Source organism: Aspergillus udagawae (genome assembly GCF_001078395.1).
Source record: "Aspergillus udagawae IFM 46973 DNA, scaffold_1, whole genome shotgun sequence".
Classification (NCBI taxonomy): domain Eukaryota; kingdom Fungi; phylum Ascomycota; class Eurotiomycetes; order Eurotiales; family Aspergillaceae; genus Aspergillus; species Aspergillus udagawae.
This window is the reverse complement of record NW_025091264.1, coordinates 4,274,688-4,297,457: the sequence shown is the minus strand read 5'-3', so window position 1 is coordinate 4,297,457 and position 22,770 is coordinate 4,274,688. Positions and strand designations below refer to the sequence as shown.

Here is a 22,770-nt window from a genome sequence, read left to right as displayed (position 1 = left end):
ATTTGCTAACACTACTAAAAATCATCGACCGGCTTCTGTGCCCAGACAATATGATACCGCATCTCCGTCCTGTACGTCCTCATGTCCTCCAGCGCGAGACGACCCAAGTTCTCCCATTCTTCTTGCGAGAGACCGATTTCCTCGCGACTAGGCTGCTGTCAGTCACTTCTTCGCACACACAAGAGACAGGACCGACCTTGTTTCATTCTGCCACATGTCAAAGATAGATAGAATATTCCTCGCCCCCTTCTCCCCCAACTCTTTGTCGGGGTTCGAGCACCCGATATTAAAATCCACCGTCTCATGATGGATATTGACTAATCCAGCCTTGCGCAGAGAATCGCACAGCCGCGCCCCTACCTCGATATTCTGCAGCTTCCTCTCCGCCAGATCATAGAACGTCCCGAAGTATTTCGCCCGCGGGTCATGCAGGCGTTTGCCGCTTCCTTCAAACAGCTGGATCCACCCGCCGGGCTTTACGCAAGAGATGAGACCTTGCAGAATGCGAGCGACTTCCTCGTCGGAGAACAGGACGAGGAGGAGCCGCTGGTGGACGAGGTCGAAGGCGTTAGTCCATTCCGCTGGGAGGGGGTCTAGCACGCTGCGCAGGACGGTTCTGATTTGTGGGGGGAAGGGGTTGTTGGGGTTTTGTACGACGGGTCTAACTGAGATTAGCAACGATGGACTGTGGGGTGGCAGTGAAAGTGCGCTTACAGAATATCAAATCCGACAAATTCGGTCCCTGGGGGCATGATGGTTTGCATGCGTCTCATCCAGTGGCCTGCGATGAATTAGCGAGGACGCGAGGCCCTCCCACGGACGAGTGAGCCTTACCATCAGCTGTCGCTGAATCAAGAATCCGCTGGCCTGGACGGGTCAGGTCAATTGGGGCTTTGACGAGGCCGTTGCAGAATGCTTCGATGAGCTCATGCTGGAGTTGCAGCCGGTTGACTTCGTCTTTTGTTTCCTCGGGATCTTGACTGCTGTAGAGCTTGGTCATTTCGCTGTGGTTTCTCCTTGCTAATGTTGTTCGAGGTGTTTAGCGTGCGAAGCTTTGCTATACCGGATTGCAATGTGAAGGAAGGCAGTTGTTATACTGAAGTGAGACACTTGCACACCGCTGTTTGTCTCAACTGACAGGATTCCTTGCATATGCTAACACTCACGATGGCATAGAAATCATCAGAGCACAGTAATAGTAACACACATGTAAGGCGGAGATCTAGAGCCAGACCTCCCAGCCTCGTAGACACACGCCAGCTGCCCACACCGCGCGCTTTAACCTGGTTATCCTCGCCTTGAGTCTCGAACGCAGCATCGACTGCTTATACATCCCCTGCTTACGCAGGACGAGTATACAACACCGCTATTTCAACGTACCAGTGCCGGATCAGCTGGCTGTGCACAACATATACTGCGGACTGCGGTTGCCCTTACAACACGTGTCATTAAAGCAAGGACATAGAGGTGCATGAAATGTGCAACGCGCCATTGCATTGGTCCCTTGCGTTACGGCCCGACGGAGGTAAAAGTCTGGATGGAGCATGTAGCTGGTCGTAGGGCTCATAGCCTCATCCACGTACGTGGTGAATGATGACCTACGTTGCACTAGTAGTTGCTAAGGAAGAAACTATACCAAGACAGACGACATACTCAGGCATGACATCATCAGCTAGAATTATCATAAAGCTATATTTCCTACGTCAGTCAAACCGGCTGGAATTTGTCACCAGCGCTCCGCAACAATTTTAACCCTCACAGGCTTCCTAGTCGCTGCGATGATATGTTCCGTCCAATCGGTCGTCGCCTCACTGGTTTCAAACAGATCCAACTCGAACTGCGAAAAGAGGATAGAAAGGAAAATGTACATCTCATAGTATGCCAACTTGCTCGCGATACACATCTGCCCGCCTCTGCTAAACGGGGCAAAATAGGGTTCCATGGCTTTTCCTCGCTCTCCGAGCCATCGCTCGGGCTTGAACTGGAATGGGTCTGGGTAGATCTTGGGATTGTGGTGCATTGCATGCAGGCTTGTTGAGATGTATGTCTGTAGAAGAGAATTATGAGCCAGGCACGTCCACAAGAAGGGTTGACATGAACATACCCCGCCGGGAATAAAGTGAGAGCCAATACGGACGCCCTCGGGGGGAACGACTCGGGGCAGATTGCCCGGGAAGGGGGTATACAGGCGCATGGTTTCTTTGATGACCGCGTTCTAACACACAGTCAGTAATGGACTGAGGAGCCAGCAATTAATGGACTAGGGGAGGGATTAATCTACCAGGTACGGAAGCTGAGAAACATGACTGATATTAAACTCGTCTCTGATGTGAGGCGCGGCCTCATCCAGCTCGGAACGCAACCGGGCGAATACATCCCGGTGGCTCAGGACGAGGTAAACGGCCATGGTCAAGGGATATGCTGTCGTCACGCCACCAACCATCATTGCGGAAGCTTCGTCAATGGTTACATCGGCCGGGGGGACGACGTAGTTGCTCTTCGGCTGGGGGGTCAGGAGATAGTCGAACAGCGGTGAAAAGCCAGCGTCCGCAATGACCGGCCCCGTCGTCTTCTGCTGCTTCATTCGGTGGACGTATGTTGCAACTGTCTGGAAGATATCAGCTCAATGCCTTGGCCGGAGAGAACAAACAGGTGCTGGTGACCTTCCGGAGCCCAATATACCCGGGTGATATCCGTGCGACAAGAGATCTCGGGGCGAAACGCAAGAGCGAGAAAAGAATAGCGAGGTGTTTCACTTTCAGGCAGTATAAGCATCTGCATCTGCATCCTACCCAGAGCCAGTGAGTCTACCTATATGCACTTGATTCACAAAGTGGTTGAGCGATCCGAGGACCGCACGTTGGCTGTCGCGGCACTGGGTGAGTCCCAGCGACTGGCCGAACAGAACCATAGAGACCACGTCGGCCTTACAGTGTTAGCAATGAGTCTCTTTCTTTGTTTCCGTTTACAAAGGTGGTAAGGGGGCCAAACCATGGCAGATTGTGTGACCAAGTTTATATTGATGGAGTCGCCGGCCCGCGCATCGGCAGCCATTGAGTCCATACACCGGCGGGCGACTTGGAGAGTATACGGCACATATAGTGCCACGGCCTTGGGAGAGAACGCATGGCCCGCGATGGAGCGCTTGACTTGGTGCAGTTGCGGATCTACCATAGTGCCCAGCGACTCCGGGTTGCCGATTGCCGCGTAGAAGAATCGTGCTTTGAGGTATGGAGACCCCAAGCGAAAGACCCTGAATGACATCAGCTATCAGACTCGGATCGAAATGAGGCTGTATCATACACTCGATGAAAATCAGGGTCGTTGACATGAACATGGTTGGGGCCGATCCGAACAACATCGGAACCTGGATGAGTCAGCGGTCCTCATAGAAGACAGTACAGTACAATGGCCAAATCACCATATCTCTCGTGCAGCTTCAGCACTTGTTTGACGTAGACTCCGCCTAGGATCACATCGTAGTAGAATTCATACCACGTTGTGAGGGAGGCCAGCCATGGCCCTGGCACCTTTCTCAGAGGATGGAAGACGAGTCGTGCAACTACGACAGCCAATGCCCAGGCGGACACTACGGTCAGGACTGTAGCTGGAGACCACTCGAGGTGGTGAAGGCTGTCGGAAACACCCTGTAGCCACCGTGGCGTGCGGTTGAGAATGTGGTGCATGGCGTCTGCGAGAAGTCTCTGGCTGTGCCCACTAGAACCAGACAAAGGCAGACTACTTGTATTCGTCATACTAAGCGGAAGAGTCACAAGAAGGACAGTAGACAGGGGGATCGGGGTTGCAAGATAGTGCGCTTTTAAAATATGCTTGCTGTCGCTCTTCCATGTCTACCAGGAAGCCAGGACAAGCTGTGAACTGCCCGTCACCATCCCTTGCGGTGAATCCAAATCGCGTCATAACTACCTGGAATGTTAATCTTGCCCCTTACCGAGCCCTTGTGAAAGAATGACCGACTGTAGTCTATCGGTGGAGTAGGTCCGGCGCATTGGTCTTACTCGTGTCCATCTACCACTTGTAGATGGCGAACGTGCTTGGTTTCACGGCCGCACTGCCTTGCCGTATACCTCGTGTATACATACAGATATATTGTAGCTGGCCATTACGACTGCTTTCTCCTCTGGAATATGCAAGGGATTACAGTCTCGAGCGAAAAGACTCCTACTCGAAAAGACCATCAGTGTGTGCATCCGACTAACCATGGAATCCTACATTGGCTTCATGCGAGCCTCTACACCGATGGTATGAGCTGCATCCAGTTCAGCCAGGTTAAGATCAGCCACGCTCTCATAATATCCCTATAATAAATAGCATTGCGGGGTCTGACCATTGCACCGGTAACTTCTGATATCACAGAATCAAGCCACAATCTTGATTCGTTCTTCCAATTCTTCAAGATTCAACTCAGATCACCCAGGACAGAAAACTCAACTTTTCCCGGGACGAGAGACTGTGACCGAAATCATGACGCATGGAGGACCGTCTGTCTCTGCTTGCCTTTTTCCCATCCGTAGCCATGGCCGAGGCGACAAGGACAAGTGTGCGCTCAACGCAAGACAGATTGACTCTCAGACGTTACGAGAGCTGACTGAGTACTGTGAACGAAACATTCTGAAGATTGATCACTTCCTGATGGCCGTCTGGGCGGTTATCCTACAACAGTTCACAGAGAATAAAACAATCCATATGGGGCTCCAACAGGTCACGCTGTTGAACTCGACTTCCTCGTCAGAAATTGGCGTGAAGAGCCGGATGAGGACAGTCTCAAGGTCATTCGGCCAAACTACCTCGTCGAGGGAGCTGTTTCAGGCGGACCTCTGGACGACAACTGCAGTGGAGGCTGCGTCTTTCAACACTGGGTTGGTCATTTGCTCGCCTTGTTCGATCTCGATGTCCAAAATCATTCCCAGTATAGGAATGGCGACTTCTCCATCAGACAGTGTAAGTCAGTTCCTTCCGAGAGCAGTGCAAATACTTACTAGACTCAGACGTGCGATGTGCTCCTTGCGTTGCACATGGGCTCTGGGAAGGAGCTACCGACACTATGGCTTTTGCACAGGACGAGCATCCTGTGCGATGATTCCGCACAGTATCTCGCAGACTCAATAACCCACATTATCAGATGCATGACCCAGAGAGACGCGCTCGATAGTAGTAGGCTATCTACCTTGAGTGCAACACAACGGGCCAAGATCCACGAATGGAACAGGAATAAGGCCGGCGGCCTGTCCTCGAAGCATTCGTTGTACCATGCCATTCACCAAATATCTCTACAAGACCCAGATAAACCCGCGATCTGTTCGTGGGATGGTGTCTTCACTTATTCGCAGTTGATGGATGTCTCCCGCCGGTGGGCATTCCAGTTACGAGAGCTGGGAGCTGGGCCCGGCGTGATGATTCCAGTGTGTTTCGAGAAATCGTTGTGGGCCATCGTCGCCATGCTAGCCATTAACCAAGCCGGGGCGGCGTTTGTGCCTCTCGACCCCTCTCATCCATCGGATCATCTGAGGGCCATCATCAGAACGTTGAACCCGAAGATCACGCTCGCGTCTTCCTTACAACACGAACTCTTAGGAGATAGCCTGCCCTGCAGCTGGCGGGTAAGCGAACCATCGACAGCAGACCTCCCAGACCACGGCACAGAGCCGTTTCATTCCGAACCGTCGGACTATGCTGGGCCGGCATATTGTCTCTTCACCTCCGGAAGCACCGGCACTCCCAAGGGCTGCGTGGTGCATCATGCCGCGCTCGCCAGCGTCGCGGATCAGACAGCATCCCTGCACCTGGCCCGCTCCAGCCGTGTGCTCCAATTTGCATCATTCAGCTTTGGCGTCTCGCTGATTGAGATATGGTGTAGTCTGTGTGTGGGCGCCACGGTATGCATCCCGTCGGATGCGGATCGTCTGAATCGGCTGCCCACCATGATTGCCACGATGCAGGCCAACTGGGCCATCTTGACGCCCACCATACTTGACCTGCTCCAGCCAGAGGCCGTTCCTAGTCTACAGACTATTGTGGTGGCCGGTGAGCCCCTGAAGGAGTCACAAAAGTCTCTCTGGGCCGGTAGGACTCGGCTGTTCCAGGGCTACGGGCTGACCGAATGGGCCGGTATCTTCAGTGTATCGCCCCAGATTCACACCAAGGACAAAGTGAGCAGCATCGGAATGCCACAGCACGGTTCGTGCTGGCTTGTCGACACGCATGACCCCGATCAACTCGTGGGGATCGGCGTGGTGGGAGAACTCGTCATCGAAGGCCCGAGTCTCGCGCAAGGCTATCTGCAGGATCCTCATAAGAGCGCTATAAGCTTCATGAGCGATCCCAGATGGGCCCCGAAGGAAGCCAGTACCAAACACCAGAGGCATAGGTTTTATAGGACTGGAGACCTTGCCTTCTTCCGTTGCGACGGGTCGCTTCAGTACGTCGGCCGGAAGGACCTACAGATCAAAATCCGCGGCCAGCGGATTACGTTGAGCGTGATCGAGCATCACCTGGCGCATGGGAGTCCGGCTCTCCGTGGGGCCGTGGTGGATGCCATAACCCTTGCGGATGAAGACCAGCTCCGTCTCGCTGCCTTTGTCCCGAGCGAGCAAAAGCCAGTCGAAGCTCCTGCACTTCAAGCCAAGGGGCAAAAAGAGACGATCTTCGCCCTGCCTGATCAGGCGTTCACGTCTAAGGCGGATGCTGTCAAGAGGAGACTCCAAAGCCAACTGCCCCGGTATATGGTTTCTGATATCTTCCTCTGTGTGAACCAGCTTCCCGTCACGGTCACAGGGAAGATAGCAAGAAGACAACTGCGTAATCAGGTGGGAATCCTGCGGACTGAGGAGTTAGCAGCCTTAACCGGGCTGGGCAACGCAGCCAACTATACTGAACCCAGCACACCGCACGAGCGTCTGATACATGGCCTGATTACGGAGCTGCTCAAACTGCCGCCGCACACCGTCGGCATGGGACACAATTTCTTCGCCCTCGGCGGTGATTCCGTCCAGGCGATGAAAGTGGTTAGTTCGGCCCGGCAGCGCGGGTTGGCACTCTCTGTCAAGGATATCTTTGATGCGCCAGACCTGCGAACGCTGGCCCAAAATGCTAAGGCCTCGTTGCAATCAACGTCTCGCAATCATGCAATCCCTCCATTTTCGTTGTTACGGGCAGAGGCCAGACAGACGATAGTCCAGGCAGCGTCGGATATATGCCATGTTCCTGTGCAGCAGATCGAGGATATCTATCCATGCACGCCGCTGCAGGAGGGCATGATGGCGCTAGGGGAAAGCAGGCCAGGGACCTATGTCGCGCGGTTCGTCTGTCAGATTGACAGACAGGTCGATATTAGCCGTCTTCGCTCCTCATGGGCCACTATCGTGGCCGCCAACCCGATCTTGCGCACGCGAATAATCCAGCTGGAGGGAAATTGCATGCACCAGGTAGTGCTGAAGGAAGACTTTAAGTGGGATGCGGATGACGAGTGGCACTCCTATCTTGACAACAACCGGTACACGTCCATGAAGCTAGGAGATCCGCTGGTCCGCGGCGCTGTGCTCCGGGGCCGAGAGAATCCTACGGCCATGTTCCTAGTCCTAACGATGCATCACTCGGTGTGTGATCGCTGGGCGGTAGGTCTTTTGCTCAAACAGCTCCACGCTGTGTATCAGGGAGAGACTCCCAGAGAGCATTCCTTTGCCACTTTTGTGAAGTACATCAGTAAGATCCAAGGGAGCAAGAGCCAAAGCTACTGGGAAAACCAATTCGCCGGCCTGGAAGCAGAGTCCTTCCCTCCTTTGCCTTCGCAAGACTACAGACCATGCCCATCGGAGTCGCTCCAGCTCCAAGTGACTGGAGACGCACCCACCGGCGCGACGATGTCTAGTTTCATCCGACTCGCCTGGGCCCTTGTTATCAGCCAGTACACTTCAACGAATGATACAGTGTTTGGTGTGACGGTTACTGGACGAAATGCACCAGTCGACGATATTGAAAATCTACCTGCCCCCACGATTAGTACTCTTCCCCTTCGAGTCCAGATCGATCTGAACCGCCCCGTCAAAGACGGGGTGGCTGTTATCCAGCAGCAGTCCAGCGAGATGATTCCATTCGAGCAGGCCGGCCTGCAAAACATCAGGAAATATAGCCGGGAGGCCCAAGACGCCTGCGGCTTCCAGACTCATCTTGTCGTTCAACCAGCGTGGCAGGATGACGATCGATCAGGACCATTCCTCCGTCTGATCGAAGACGGCGCCTCCGTGCAGCGGGGGTTTGCTTCGTATACCATCGTCCTTCTGTGCAGTCTCAGTAAAAGTGCGGATATCAATATCACCAGCGAGTTCGACCCAGATGTCATCCCGCCGAGCATCATGCAGCATATTCTCGGGCACTTTGGCCATGTGCTCCAGTATATCCTCGCTCATCCGAATAGCAAGCTTCGGAACGTTCCAGTTAGCGACTTCGACGCCGCGAGATTGAGGGAGTGGTGTAGGGTTGTGCCGCAGAGTCCGCCGGAATGCGTCCATGAAGTCATACGGCAGCGCATTATTGAGGCGCCGAACGCGTGTGCGGTCCATGCATGGGACGGCAGCCTGTCCTATGCTCAACTAGATGGAATGTCCACCCGACTCTCTGTTTGGCTTGCGCTTCAAGGGGTTGGGCCAGAGATTTTCGTTCCCCTCTGCTTTGAAAAATCCCGGTGGACGATCGTTGCCCTCTTAGCAGTCATGAAGGCCGGCGCGGCGTTTGTCCTCCTTGATCCTTCGCAGCCACTTCAGCGTCTGACGGATATTTGCGAGCAGACCAATTCCCCTGTGATTCTGGCGTCGGAACAGAATGCCGATCTCGCTGCGCGCCTGCAATTGACGGTCCGGGTCGTCAGTCAAGCAACCCTGTACCAACTGCCCGCCTGCCTAGAGAACCAGCGAGGCCCTGTTGTCCATCCCAGCACGGCTCTCTACGTGGTTTTCACATCCGGCTCAACTGGCACCCCCAAGGGTGTCGTCGTCGAACACCGGTCCTACTGCGCCGGAGCCAAGTTCCATATCCAAGGGCATCGGATTTCTTCACAGTCCCGTACGTTTCAATTCGCCTCGTACGCTTTTGATACCAGCATTATCGAAATGCTAAGCACGCTTATGGCCGGTGCCTGTATTTGCGTGCCTTCAGAACACGATCGCCAAAACGACTTGGCCCGAGTGGTGGAGGAGATGGCCGTCACCCACGCGTTCTTGACGCCCTCAGTGGCCCGCGCTCTGGCTCGGGCATGCACACATCCGTTCGAGGTCGTCATCCTAGTCGGCGAGCCAATGACGGCGTCGGACATTGCATACTGGACGCAACACGCGCGGCTGATGAACGAGTACGGACCGGCCGAGTGCTCGGTTTGCGCCACCCTCAACCCGGAGGTGGGCCAGGGCTCTGATCCCCGCGATATAGGGAAGGGGGTGGGTGCCGTCTGCTGGATTGTTGACCCGGAGGACCATGACCATTTACGACCCATCGGAGCTACGGGCGAGCTTCTGATCGAAGGGCCCATCGTCAGCCGTGGCTACCTGGGAAATCCCATGTTAACCGCGGAGAAGTTCCTTGCTGACCCCCCTGCGTGGCTACGCGAAATCCGCCCGGACGGTCCACGGACTCGGTTCTACAAGACGGGGGACCTGGTGCGGTATAACCCAGATGGCTCGCTACAATACGTCGGCAGGAAGGATACGCAGGTCAAGCTGAGGGGGCAGCGTGTTGAACTGAGCGAGGTGGAGAACGGCATCCGCTGCTGTATGACCGGGATTATCGATGTCGTGGCCGAGACTTTCGTTCCCCGGGGAGGGACACAGGGCCAGCCGTGTCTGGTGGCATTTATCTGGAGTGCATATCAGGATCAGTGCCCCAACAAAACCAGTGACGACGGTCCGTTGGCATCGGTCACAGACGCATTCCACGGTCAGGTCGCAGCGTGTCTGGAGGACCTCGACAAGTTCCTACCACGCTACATGATCCCGGATGTTTTCATCCCGTTGCGGCAGATCCCAACCAATGTGTCAGGAAAGGCAAACCGGCGCTTCCTGCGTGAGTTTGCGGGGAAGTTGTCCTGGGCCGAGCTGGCCGCATACCAGCCAAAAGTAGAGGATCGGCAGACGCCCATGAGTGAGGCAGAACGGACAATGCGTGGGGTTTGGACCCAGGTTCTGAACGTAGCACCAGAGCAGATTGGGATTAATGACAGTTTCTACCATCTGGGGGGAGACTCGATCAGCGCAATGCAGGTGGTGGCTCTGGCCCGGTCCAACGGGCTGTTTACCTCGGTTCAGCACATCCTACGCCATCGAAGTATCGCGAGGATCGTCCAGCATATTCAGAAACCGAGCACGCGAGAAATAGAGGAGGATGAAGTGCCAGGACTTCCCTTTGGCTTGTCGCCTATCCAGAAAATGTTCTTTGATATCCAGGCCAATCCGCGTCAGCAATACAACCAATCGTTTCTCCTGCGTCTGTCTTCTACCATCGAGATGAGAGATCTTGAGCGAGCTGCTCAGGCGGTGCTCAAGAAACATTCCATGCTGCGGGCGCGCTTCAAGCAGCAACCGGACGGACAATGGAGCCAAATGATCACCGATACGAGCGACGGCTCATATCGTTGCAAGATGCATACCCTGTCCAAGCGCGGCGAATGGGATTACATCCTCGCGAGGGCCCAGCAAGCAATCAATATCGAGACAGGACCTGTCTTCTCGCTCGATTTGTTAAGTGCCGCGTCTGATGGCCAGTATCTCTTTCTCGTTGCACATCATCTAGTGACAGATCTCGTGTCCTGGCGCATCATTCTCTCTGACCTAGAGGCATTGCTGGGGAATCCGACAGCGACAGTGACAGTCGGCAAACCCCAGCCGCTCTCATTCCAGGTGTGGTGTCGGCTACAGGAGCAGTACAGCCAGCAACATCTGGATCCTACCACGGCATTGCCGGCAGAAGCACAGAGCCGGTCGTTGTCCGATCCTCGACCCTTCTGGGGACTCACTGGTCAGGCAAATGTGATGGGAGATAGGGTCGTTGAACAATTTACCGTGGCTAGCGACCTCACGCAGCAGCTGCTAGGACCAGCAAACGCGGCATTAAATACACGCCCAGAAGAAATCTTCCATGCGGCCCTGCTGTCCGCTTTTATACGCGTTTTTCCAGACCGGGCCCAAAGCCTACCTTTGATCTTCGTGGAAGGCCACGGCCGAGAGCCGTGGGACGCCGCGGTCGATTTATCAGAGACAGTGGGATGGTTTACCACGCTCTACCCGGTGTCGGTGCAAGTAAGCGACAACGCGAGCCTCATCGAGATCCTCCGGTTGGTCAAGGACACGCGCCGCACAATACCGCAGAAAGGATGGGCATACTTCAACTCCCGGTATCTGCACCCCGAGGGACGGGCTCGATTCAAGACAAAGAGCCCCATGGAGATCATCTTGAATTATGCAGGAGAATACCAGCAATTCGAGCGCCCCGACGCGCTATTCGTCCCTGACAGCCATAGTATTCTCGGGTCGCTCGACGCCGCGGATGAGATCGAGCGACTCGCTCTGTTTGATGTCTCGGTCTCGGTGCAACGTGGCTGCCTAACGTTCGAATTCATGTACAATCGCCGGATGGGCCATCAGCGGGCGATCAAGGAATGGATCCAGGCAAGTAGGGACGGCCTCGCTCAGGCGTGCAGAGTCTTAGTGGACGCTTCGCCGCAACCCACGCTTTCGGACTTTGCGCTGTTGCAATTGCCTTATGAAGAGTTTGGCCGGCTGGTCTTTGAGACTCTACCGGAGCTGGGGGTGCGGACTGACAATATAGAGGACATATACGTCTGCTCTCCGGTTCAGCGTGGGATGCTGCTGTCTCAGGCAAAAGACGGAGGCCTCTATAATGTCCGGGTGACCTGGAAGATTGAGCAAGCAACTTCCGCCACTGCCGGCTTACGGCGGATTGGAGACGCGTGGCAACAGGTGGTCAACCGGCATGCTGCACTGCGTACTATCGTCGTCGAAACAGGGTCGTCTGAATCTTACCTGGTGCAGGTCGTCCTGAAAAGCGTCACTCCAGACATCGTACACAGCGAGAGTCCTCCAGGTAGTGATCATCATCACCGCCATCCCTGGCCAAAGGGCCGGCCTTTACATCGAATGACTCTGGTCAAGGAGAACGAGGCCTTTCTATGCCATATCTGCATCAACCACGCAATGGTGGACGCCACCACAATGGATATCCTCTACCGGGACTTTGAGCTCGCGTATCACGGCAAGCTGCCGGCTCATCCGGCTCCTCCGTTCCGGGACATCATCTCATACCTACGCCAACACCCCCCGGAGGAGGCCAGAAGCTACTGGACCGCGTATCTCTCAGGCGTCCTGCCGTGCCACTTTCCGCGCCTCGATTTCACGAAGCAGCGATCGGATCGAGAGCATATCGCGCGCATACACCTCTCTGCACGCGACAAGCTGGATGCATTCTGCCGGACTCGCAACGTGTCTACGTGGAGCGTGATCTGCCTTGCGTGGACGCTTGTCCTGCGGTCTTTCACCTACTCCGACGACGTGTGTTTCGGGTACGTCAAATCTGCGCGGGACCTGCCCATCGAGAATGTCGAGGACATCGTAGGACCCTTGCTCAATGTGCTGCCTTTACGGATGTCCGTGAGCGAGGTATTGACAGTGGATGCGGCCGTCCAGGCTATTAAGGATGACTACCTTGGCAGTCTTGCGCATCAAACTTTCGCCTTGTCGGACATGCACCGTATTGTCGAAGGGTCGAATCAGGCGCTGTTCAATACTATTGTCGATGTCCAGCGCAGGGACCAGGGTAGTGAGGAGACACCAAGGTCAATTTGCAAGGTGAGCAAGGAGGAGGTAACAGAGGTATGTGCCCTACTCCGTCCGTTTATCGACTTGCATACCAAGTGATACAGTACGATCTGGTGCTGTCGGCGGACGCCTTCGGCTCAGAAATCGACGTTCAGCTGAGATACAAGACGAGCTGCGTTTGCGAGGAGCAGGCGACTAGCATCCTGGCAACATTTGAGAAAGCTCTACAGGGCATCATCGCCGACGATCAGAAATTAGTCCAGCAGATTGAGCTGTGCAGTGAACATGACGAAACCCTCCTCTGGAGCCGGAACAAGTCTGTCCCTCCAAGCGTCGAGGCCTGCGTCCATGACTTGATCAGCAAGCATCACGGTGATATGCCGGCCGTCTGCGCGTGGGACGGCGGCTTGACGTACCGCCAACTAGACCGGATCTCGTCGCGGCTGGCAATGCATCTCAGGACGCAGGGGGCCGGCCCAGGGGTCATTATTCCGCTCTGTTTCTCCAAATCGCGCTGGACGCCCGCGGCGATGCTGGCAGTCATGAAATCCGGCGCCGCGTTCCTTGTTCTTGACCCGTCGCACCCATATCAGCGATTGAAAGAGCTCTGCAGCAAGGTTGACTGTCAAATGATCGTTTCTGCGGAAGGTCATACACAGCTAAGCTCAGAATTAACCTCCAATATCATAATCTTGGGTGACAACCACACATCCTGGCCGTCCACCGCTCAGGCGCTGCCCCGCGTCCGCCCCGAAGACGCGCTATACGTAGTCTTCACCTCTGGATCAACAGGCAGCCCGAAGGGCGTGGTGATCGACCACCGCGCCTACTGTACCAGTGCATCGGCACATACGCCCATCCTAGGGCTAGATTCGACCTCCCGGGTGGCGCAGTTTTCGTCTTACGCGTTCGACGTGAGTATCATGGACCACCTGACGACACTGATTGCGGGCGGGTGCATCTGCATCCCGTCCGACTCGCAGCGCCATGACGACCTGGCTGAGACCATCAGGCAATTCCGGGTCACCCACGCAGTTCTGGTCCCGTCTGTCGCGCGCCTGCTCCCTGCCGACGGTCTGGACTCGCTGTCGACGTTAGCGATGATCGGCGAAAGCATGACTGGGACGGATGTCGCTCAGTGGGCAGGCAGCGTGCGGCTGATTAACACGTACGGGCCCGCAGAGTGTTCCGTCATGGCGACGGCTCAGACCTCGGTCAGGTTAGACACCGATCCCGGGAATATCGGGCATCCGATGGGGTGCGTGTGCTGGGTGGTCCACCCTGGGAATCTCCGGCAGCTGGTGCCCATCGGTGCCGTTGGAGAGCTCGTCATCGAGGGCCCGATAGTCGGACGGGGATACATCAACGATCCGACCAAGTCGGCAGAGGCGTTCGAGCTCTCGCTTCCCTGGTTGGGGCAGAACCGACCGCCTCATGACCGTCACGGTGTGTACCGAACCGGCGATTTGGTCAGGATGCACCCGGACGGAACCTTCACGTTTATCGGACGCCGGGACAATCAGGTCAAGCTTCGAGGGCAGCGGATTGAGCTGGGAGAGGTGGAGGAGCATATTCGACAATGCTGCACTGGTGCTAGCGAGGTCGTGGCCGAGGTGTTGATTCCCCCGGGGGCCAGCAACCCGCAGCTTGTGGCCTTTGTGTGGATATCAAGCCTTACAAGTAGTTCGGCCGCGGACGTCCTGGCTGGATTCACCGACGAGTTCCAAGCCTTTGTGTCTGATACCGAGACGAGTCTTCGGCAGGCTGTCCCTGCATTCCTGATGCCGTCAATCTTCATGCCTCTTGCCCGAATTCCGCGCACGGGGTCCGGAAAGATCGATCGAAGGAGAATTCGTGATGCCTTTCTAAGTCTCCCGGCCGGTGCACTTGATCCAATTCGCCGAAGGAAAGCACCGAAAGTCGAGCCAACGACGCATGCAGAGCGACAACTGCAGAAGATTTGGGCCGAGGTCCTCCATCTTCCGCTGGAAGAGATTGGCGCCCATGACCACTTTTTCCATCTTGGCGGCGACTCGATTGATGCCATGAAGGTGGCTGCTTTGTCCCGCGCTGACGGACTCGCTGTCGGTGTCAGCGACATTTTTAACCAGCCGGTGTTGACACACCTTGCCAACACGGCAGCTCCGTTGGCGCAAGGCCAGGTCCGACAGTTTGAGCCGTTCAGTCTGTCGAGGGTGGACGCGGGTCCCAAGGCTCTCTCTGATATGATACTGAGTAAAGGGATGGTGCCTTCTCCAGTCCAGGTAGTCGACGCTCTCCCGGCAACCGAGGTCCAGGAATTTTTTATCAGACGGAACACGCTGCACTATTATAATTTCCGTCTGCGCGGCAGACTCGATATCGATCGACTCCGTGCCGCGTGTGACGAGGTGATGTCCCGTTTCAGTATCCTGCGCACCGTCTTCCTGGACCGTCCCGGCAGCTACGAGCAGCTTGTCCTTGAAGGGGTTCGTCTACCGTTTGAGCATTACACTTTTGGTCAGGATTTCGTCTCCAAAGCTCAAGCCCTCTGGGAAGACGATCGATCGCATTTTGAGATTGCCCGCGAGCTGCCCGTCCGCTTCATCCTGGTCTCTGGTTCCGACACGGACCATCTGTTTACGATTCGCATCTCCCACGCGCAGTGGGACGGCGTGTCCATGCCGTTCCTCTTTCAAGATCTGGCTGCCGCGTACAATGGCATCGCCTTGACACCCACCTCGGGCTTTTCAGACGTAATCTACCAACGAGCCGTGCAGCGCGGCGAGGCCGGGTTTAGCTTCTGGCGCGAATATCTGGATGGAGCTGTCATGACCGTCCCTTTCCCACTCACCCCAGAGCGCAATGTGCAGCCGCAGCATGGTCAAACATTATGGCATGTTCAAGAAACGGCGCTACCACATCTCCCCCCGGGCTTCACCATGGCCACGCTCGTCATCGCCGCATGTGGATTCCACCTCGCGCGCCTCATGTCGCGCACCGACCTCACCTTCGGCCAAACCGTGAACGGCCGCAGCATGCCGCTCGATAAGATCGACGTGATCTTAGGGCCCTGCTTGAACTTCATCCCACTGCGCCTGCGCCTCCAACGCTCCTGGACGGTGCGGGATCTCCTGCGGCACGTCCAGGAACAGTACGTGCGCCCCCTGCAGTATGATTACCTGGAGCTGCGGGATATCGTCCGGCAGAGCACGGACTGGCCCGCGGGGACTGAGTTTGGCTTCATCGTGCAGCATCAGAATATCCAGTTGCAGCATGAGCTTCCTTTGGATGGAGATGTCCAGGCGGAGTATTCGTTGTTTCCGCAGTTTGATCCCGTACAGGAAGTTTTTGTTTTTTCGGAACCGCATGAGAGTCATTTGGAGATGCAGGTGTGCGCCAATAGTCGGGTTTTGGCTCCAGATTCTGGGAAGGCGTTGGTTAAGGCTCTTTGCGAGACGCTGGAGATGTTTGCTAATGATCTGGATATGGTCCTGCCTCTGCCTCGGTGGTCTTAGTATCTTTTTTTTTTTTTTTCTATCTAGAAGTATAGATTGCCTGCTCGTCTCATTAGAAGATCATTCAAGATCTCTTGTTTTATATAAATGACTAGATTTCAGACTTGGTACGGTTTCATATTCGAAGCTGACAACAAACGGTACTCTGCTCGCAATTGAGATTTTTCGAATGGAGAGTCCTGTAGGATTGCAGCAGGAAAGCAAATTAGAGCCAATTCGAAAAGGCATGCACCGATAGGCTGTCCTGTCTGTCAAAGTCCCGTTCCTGGGGCGCCAATCCGAGTCTAGTGGAGATGAAGCTATCCACATGGGTCCTATATATCTCAGCACAAAGCGATAATCCAATAGACGGTTGAGGGCCACCAATTCTGTTCCAGCTACGGCATTTGACATTAATTAGATTATTAGCAAGACGACTGAAATCAAACCGGCGTCTGGCTAGGCTCGCGTTGTTTAATGTGTGGACCTATCATGATCAGGACAAAGGATCGCCGATGCCCTGCCAAGAAGAAGGCGTGTTTGAGAATCATCTCCACCTGCATTTGTGAAACACGATCCATCGAATCTTGCCTGAATCTTCAATGAGAATTGACCGGAATCTGCATTGGATATGGGCCCTTGCCTTGTTGGCCCTCCTGCTTTATTTCCACCAGCCATTCAGCGCAGGCGCTAAACGAGGGCGTTATCCTAAGCGCTCAAGAAGATTGCAAGACCCTTGGCCGATCCTTTGTCATTATACTGATTATTGTCTAGACTAGATTCCAAAGTATTTAAACAAGATGGAAGTCGATTGTCTTGACTGACGCAAGCTTCTTTCCTTCTCGCTTCATTCTCATCTGCTTGACGCAGTTTGTCCTTCCTTTTACCCACTTATTCACTCCTTTGATCAAAATGTATAGAAATCTCCTTGCAGTGCTGGCACTGCTGACTGCATCTGCTCATGCTCATACCGTCTTCACCACCCTCTACGTCGACGGAGAGAACCAAGGCGATGGAGTCTGTGTCCGCATGAACCGAAACCCAAGCAAAGCGAGCTTTCCCATTGAGCCTCTCTCCAGCAAGGACATCGCCTGTGGTAAGTCTGCGTCTCCCCCCCCCATTGATTGTCAACCAGACTAACAATATATTTATAGGCTACGATGGCGAAAAGGCCGTCGCGCGCGTCTGCCCCGCCAAAGCCTCCTCAACCCTCACCTTCGAATTCCGCGAATACGCCGACGGCTCGCGCCCGGGCTCCATCGACATAAGCCACAAGGGCCCCTGCGCCGTGTACATGAAGAAAGTCGACGACGCAACGGCCGACAACAACGCCGCCGGTGACGGGTGGTTCAAGATCTGGCACGCCGACTACGACGCCACCGCCGGCAAGTGGTGCACCGAGAAGATGATCGAGAATAACGGGCATATCTCCGTGCAGATTCCCGCAGATATCGAGGGGGGTTACTACCTTGTGCGGCCGGAGTTGCTGGCTCTGCATGCGGCGCAGGATAATCCTCCCGACCCGCAGTTTTATGTCGGCTGTGCGCAGGTGTTTGTGCAGTCGACTGGGACGGCGAAGCCGGCGACGGTGAACATTGGCGAGGGGACGTATGATCTCAGTCTGCCGGGTATGACGTATAATCTCTACAAGAAGCCGTTGGAGCTGCCGTACCCTATGTATGGGCCGCCGGTGTACCAGGCGGGTAAGTCTGCGTCTGCGAATACCGCATCTGCCAATGCTGCGTCTTCCAATGCTGCGTCTGGAAATTCTGCATCTGCCAATGCTGCGTCCGGCAGTACTGCGTCTGGCAATACTGCGTCTGGAAATTCTGCATCTGCCAATGCTGCGTCCGGCAGTACTGCGTCTGGAAATTCTGCATCTGCAAATGCCGCGTCCGGCAATACTGTTTCTGGAAATTCTGCGTCTGCATCTGCCAGTTCTGCGTCTACCAACACTGAATCCGAGGAACCGGAATCAGTCCCCGCCAACGTCTGCAAGAACAAGCCCAAGAAGAAGAACAAGAACAAGAAGAAGAAGAAGCGCGCGATGCTCGTCCAAAACAAAGGTCTCAAGCCCGCAGGCTGTATCCTCGTCCGAGACAACTGGTGTGGATTCGAGGTGCCATCGTACACTGACGAGCAGGGTTGCTGGGCTGTATGTCTTCCCGTCCCCGTTCCTTCCTTTTATCCAGGAATCCAAACTGACAAAAATAGTCATCCAAAAACTGCTGGGATCAAGCCGACGTCTGCTGGAACACGGCGCTCCCGACTGGCTCGGCACACTGCCAGATCTGGTCGGACAAATGCACGGCGCTCGACGCATCGTGCAGCAACAAGGTGTTTCCTGGTCCGCCGAATGCAGGCCAGGATCTCACCCCGAAGGCGGCTTCGCTGGTGGGATCCATCAAGATGTTTGCGCGTGGCGTTCGGTCGCATATCAAGAGGAGGAGACATGCTCATGTTTAGACTTACGGCGTGAAATTTGGATAGTAACCTGTGCTCTGATCGGTGCATATCAGCGAGAACTTGATAGGCGTAAAGTGCTCAACTGGCGTATTTATAGACAAATATCTATAACCATGAACTGCTATCACCATCGTTCTCATACTTACTTCTGTAGAGGCTCAAATTCTGCAAATCCACTTCAGATCTTGATCCAAAGAGTGAATAATGAATTCGTTCTCATCGGCTGAAGCGAACGCATGAGATCAATCTGCCGTTCGGTGAAAAATGGGTCCTACCGATCGCTGTCTAGGATGTGATGCCTCATTAGTCGATGTTTGAGTGCAGTTTCTGCCGTTATACCTGCATTTTGATGGTGACAATGTTGGGAAGCGCTGATATATTCTGACTGCTAGAAACCAACTATCTAGGCCCAGAGAAATGAGGAGACGGCACAGGATTGATCAACTTGATTTTGCTCATTGGATATGCGATCGCTTTTTACAAAAGCTGACTGCATTCAATTGACTTTGAACCCCCCCGGACACAGACGTTGGAAGACACCTTGAGGGTCATATTTCCCTGCAGTCCGTCTCAGAAACGCTTGTATTCCATTCCCATAGCTCGCTATAGGATCCTGCCAGGACGCAGCATGGTTGAGGTCAATATACGGATTATAGGCGCCAGCTGCCTTGGCGGCACGGACGATGTTGTTCGAGAGTCTCTCGGCCGCCGCACTGACTGTGGGATACTCCTGTGAATGGTTGAATGTGGCCGATAGCAGTGCCAGGACGAGACCTTGCCGGGGTACGTCTAACCCCAGGACATTGCCCCCTCTGGTCGCACTCTGATATGCTATGGCGGGGACTATGGGTTCCAGGCTAATGGTCCATTGGATACTGGGGATAGCTGCTACGTCAGTGGTGCTCCCATTCCATATCTCAAAGACTTGCTTCAGCAAGTCGAGGTCGTTCTCAAAGGTGACCGCGAATGTGATTTGTCTATCGTTGTTAAAAAATGGTTACTGTCGTGGATGTGATGACTTACTGGCGAGAGTTTGGTGACAGCGAACCTCCCTTGGCCGCGAGAGCTCCTAGTGACATCACCTGAGCACTGGCCATCATTTGAGGCTGGATAGAAGTGAATGGTTTGAAAGGGGCTGGATTCTCTTGGGGACTCGCGTAGGCTAATTGGTTGGTGAGCATAGGACCCGTGGCTGGGCTGAACGCAAAGTTGTGGATGAGGCCGGCCTTGACGTCGTAGTTGGGATTGGAGGTGAAGCGATGGAATGCGTCCAGCTGTTGGTCCAGTGTGCTCACTGGGTAGTAGATATCCCCTCCCCATACCTCCCCTAGAGGAAACGTTTTGAAGACAAAGTTGGTCACAATACCAAAGTTATTGGATCCTCCTTTGAGAGCCAGCCAAAGATCGTGCTCCTTGTCCTTCGTCGCGTTGACAATTCTGCCATTCGCAAGGACCACCTGATATTCGACCACGCTGTCACAGGCAAATCCAGCTTTCGTAGCAAAGTAGCCGAAGCCACCTAGCCTGTCAGAATGGGTCAATTTATGGCATAGGTTAGCTTACCACCCAAAGTAGTCCCTCCCACTCCCACCGGACTATCTCTACCTCCTGGTACAGACACTCCGATAGTGTCTAGGGCCGTATATAGCCCTCCCCATCGCTGTCCAGGCCCGACTGACACGAGGCTTCCGTCCGCGGAGGGAACAGTCCAATTCAAAGCACTGAGGTCAATAGTCACTCCGTCTTGAATATTGGCAATCCCAGCAATTGCTCCATGACCACCACTGCGCACAGCAAACTTGCAGGCCTTGGGAACCAGAACCCGCAGTGCTTTGGAGACATCCTCAGCGGAAGTGGCGGACAAAACGCATGAAGGACTGATCAGCTGCTCTTGCTGCGACCAGTACGACGACACCGAGCATTCGTATGCCGTGCTATTTGGATATACTACGCTTGAGCCTAGGACACTCGTCAAAGCCTGACACTGGACAGAGTCAGTAAGTAGTTTGCTAAGAGGGATGGTCGCCTACACAAGTGCATGTTGCAAGTGCAATCGTGGGTAAGATAAAGGTAGCGTATAGAATGCTCCGAACGTCCATGCTGACTAGTAGGCCACGAGGAGGCCACGAGGAGGACACCCTTGTTTAACGGCGGAGGGGAACTGCAGTTGCAGAAGCGAAGAGAGGGGGAAGGACTTAAGGGAATCGAGTCCGACGCATGGACTGCCAACAACAAAGAACTACGTAGTATCATAATTGACTCCTAGTCTGATCCTGCCGGACTTTCTTGCTTCATCTCCTGAACTCTCTTTTCTTTTTCTCGTATTCATTTCTTTGTCCTCCGATACTAACCTAGCCTTGGCAGTATGGCAATCAACCAGAAACCCATCGTCAGCGATAATACTACCAATCCAGTAGTGGACTCGACTTCTGCCATGGGGATCGGTGTACGTCTGATTCCTCTGAGACCAGTCCACATCGTACAGCTACTAACTGCATTGACAACTACTGGCAACAACAGTGCCTCGCTCTATCCACCGTCCTCGGCGACAAAGTCTCATTTCCCCCCACCCATCACTACAAATCATGCACAGACTCCTATTTCTCGCAACAAAACTCCAACCTCCAGCCTCTGTGCATCGTCTCCCCGACCACCGTAGAAGAGGTCTCCACAGCCATCATCACCGTCACAAACAGCCACTGCCAATTCGCCATCCGCTCCGGCGGCCACACCAGCTTCGGCGGTGCTTGCAACATAGCCGACGGCATCACCATCGACCTGCGCGCGCTCAATTCCATCACCCTCAGCGATGATCGCTCCACTGTGTCAGTCGGTGTCGGCGCTTCCTGGGGCGACATCTACGCTTTTCTTGATCCGCTAGGTCTCTCCGTCGCGGGCGGACGAGCTGCGCAGGTCGGCGTGGGCGGGCTCACCATCGGCGGGGGAATCTCCTACTTTTCGCCGCGGTACGGCTGGACCTGCGACACAGTAACAAACTTTGAGGTCGTACTTGCGAACGGGACGGTCGTGCAAGCGAACGAGAAAGAAAACCCCGACCTCCTGGTGGCATTGCGCGGCGGCGCGGCGAACTTTGGCATCGTTACGAGGGTTGATTTCCGTGTGTTTGAACAGGGTCCTATCTGGGGCGGAACTGCTTATTACTCTCTTGACACGATCGACGAGCAGCTGCGCGCGTTTGCGGATCTGAACTCGGCGGAGGGGTATGATGAGTATGCGTCGCTGATTACCAGTTTTGGGTTCGCGAAGGGAAAGGGCGCGGCGGTGGTCAATAGCATTGTGTATACGAAAGCTGAGGAGCGGCCCGCCGTCTTTGAGCCGATTCTGAAGATCCCGTCGCTGTTCAGCACGATGCGTGTCAGGAGCATGCATGAGATGTCGCTGGAGCAGGGGTCGTTTGCACCGAATGGGAAGAGGTATGCGATTGATTTTTTTGTCCGTAACTACATGCAGGCAGCGCTGACCTGACAGGCAATTGTCTGCCGTGACGACGCATGCGTCGACCGTCCCCATGCTCAACGCGACGTATCTACGGTGGAGTTCCAGTTTGGCGGCCATCGAGAATGTTCCTGGCATTGTGTGGTCCCTCTCGTTGGAACCGCTCCCACCTGCGATCTATGCTCGGGCTTCTACTACGAATTCCATGGGTCTGTCGCAGGCTTCTGGCTCCCTGGTCGTCACGCTCCTCAGTGCTACGTGGGACGAGGAGGCAGACGATGCGAAAGTTGAGCAAGCCGCGCGCGCACTCTTTGCTGGGATTGAAGACGACGCGCGCAAGTTGGATGCCTACGAGCCATACGTCTATCTAAACTACGCGGCCGAGTGGCAGAATCCGATCGCGACCTACGGGAAGAAGAGTGTCGAGAAGCTGCAGCGAGTGAGCCAGGTCGTAGATCCAAAGGGGATCTTCAAGAACAAGATGCCTGGTGGTTTCAAAGTCCCTTTTACAAGTAACTAGTTGTATCATCATG

General features: G+C 54.7%; 6 protein-coding genes across 6 annotated transcripts; 3 read left to right on the top strand and 3 right to left on the bottom strand.

Moving 5' to 3' along the window:
- Positions 1-14: 14 nt before the first annotated feature.
- Aud_001406 (uncharacterized protein) lies at positions 15-1,000 on the bottom strand (the record flags this gene model as incomplete). Its single annotated transcript, XM_043286905.1, has 4 exons — positions 15-147; positions 197-661; positions 715-781; positions 835-1,000. The coding sequence occupies 4 exons, from the start codon at positions 998-1,000 to the stop codon at positions 15-17; spliced, it is 831 nt and encodes a 276-aa protein (XP_043142840.1).
- Positions 1,001-1,726: 726 nt separating this feature from the next.
- On the bottom strand, positions 1,727-3,686 carry Aud_001405 (cytochrome P450; the record flags this gene model as incomplete). Its single annotated transcript, XM_043286904.1, has 8 exons — positions 1,727-2,047; positions 2,105-2,215; positions 2,282-2,604; positions 2,651-2,755; positions 2,812-2,926; positions 2,992-3,253; positions 3,304-3,367; positions 3,422-3,686. 8 exons carry the CDS (start codon positions 3,684-3,686, stop codon positions 1,727-1,729), a joined length of 1,566 nt encoding a protein of 521 aa, XP_043142839.1.
- Positions 3,687-4,485: 799 nt separating this feature from the next.
- On the top strand, positions 4,486-16,336 carry Aud_001404 (nonribosomal peptide synthase; the record flags this gene model as incomplete). Its single annotated transcript, XM_043286903.1, has 3 exons — positions 4,486-4,962; positions 5,010-12,893; positions 12,944-16,336. The coding sequence occupies 3 exons, from the start codon at positions 4,486-4,488 to the stop codon at positions 16,334-16,336; spliced, it is 11,754 nt and encodes a 3,917-aa protein (XP_043142838.1).
- An 891-nt stretch (positions 16,337-17,227) lies between these two features.
- Aud_001403 (lytic polysaccharide monooxygenase auxiliary activity family 9 protein) lies at positions 17,228-18,781 on the top strand (the record flags this gene model as incomplete). The annotated part of the gene is made up of 3 exons (XM_043286902.1): positions 17,228-17,411; positions 17,470-18,470; positions 18,530-18,781. 3 exons carry the CDS (start codon positions 17,228-17,230, stop codon positions 18,779-18,781), a joined length of 1,437 nt encoding a protein of 478 aa, XP_043142837.1.
- Positions 18,782-19,277: 496 nt separating this feature from the next.
- Positions 19,278-20,880, bottom strand: Aud_001402 (FAD-binding oxidoreductase; the record flags this gene model as incomplete). The annotated part of the gene is made up of 4 exons (XM_043286901.1): positions 19,278-19,758; positions 19,805-20,300; positions 20,345-20,765; positions 20,812-20,880. The coding sequence occupies 4 exons, from the start codon at positions 20,878-20,880 to the stop codon at positions 19,278-19,280; spliced, it is 1,467 nt and encodes a 488-aa protein (XP_043142836.1).
- Positions 20,881-21,146: 266 nt separating this feature from the next.
- Positions 21,147-22,757, top strand: Aud_001401 (FAD-binding oxidoreductase; the record flags this gene model as incomplete). The annotated part of the gene is made up of 3 exons (XM_043286900.1): positions 21,147-21,227; positions 21,302-22,215; positions 22,271-22,757. 3 exons carry the CDS (start codon positions 21,147-21,149, stop codon positions 22,755-22,757), a joined length of 1,482 nt encoding a protein of 493 aa, XP_043142835.1.
- Positions 22,758-22,770: the final 13 nt, after the last annotated feature.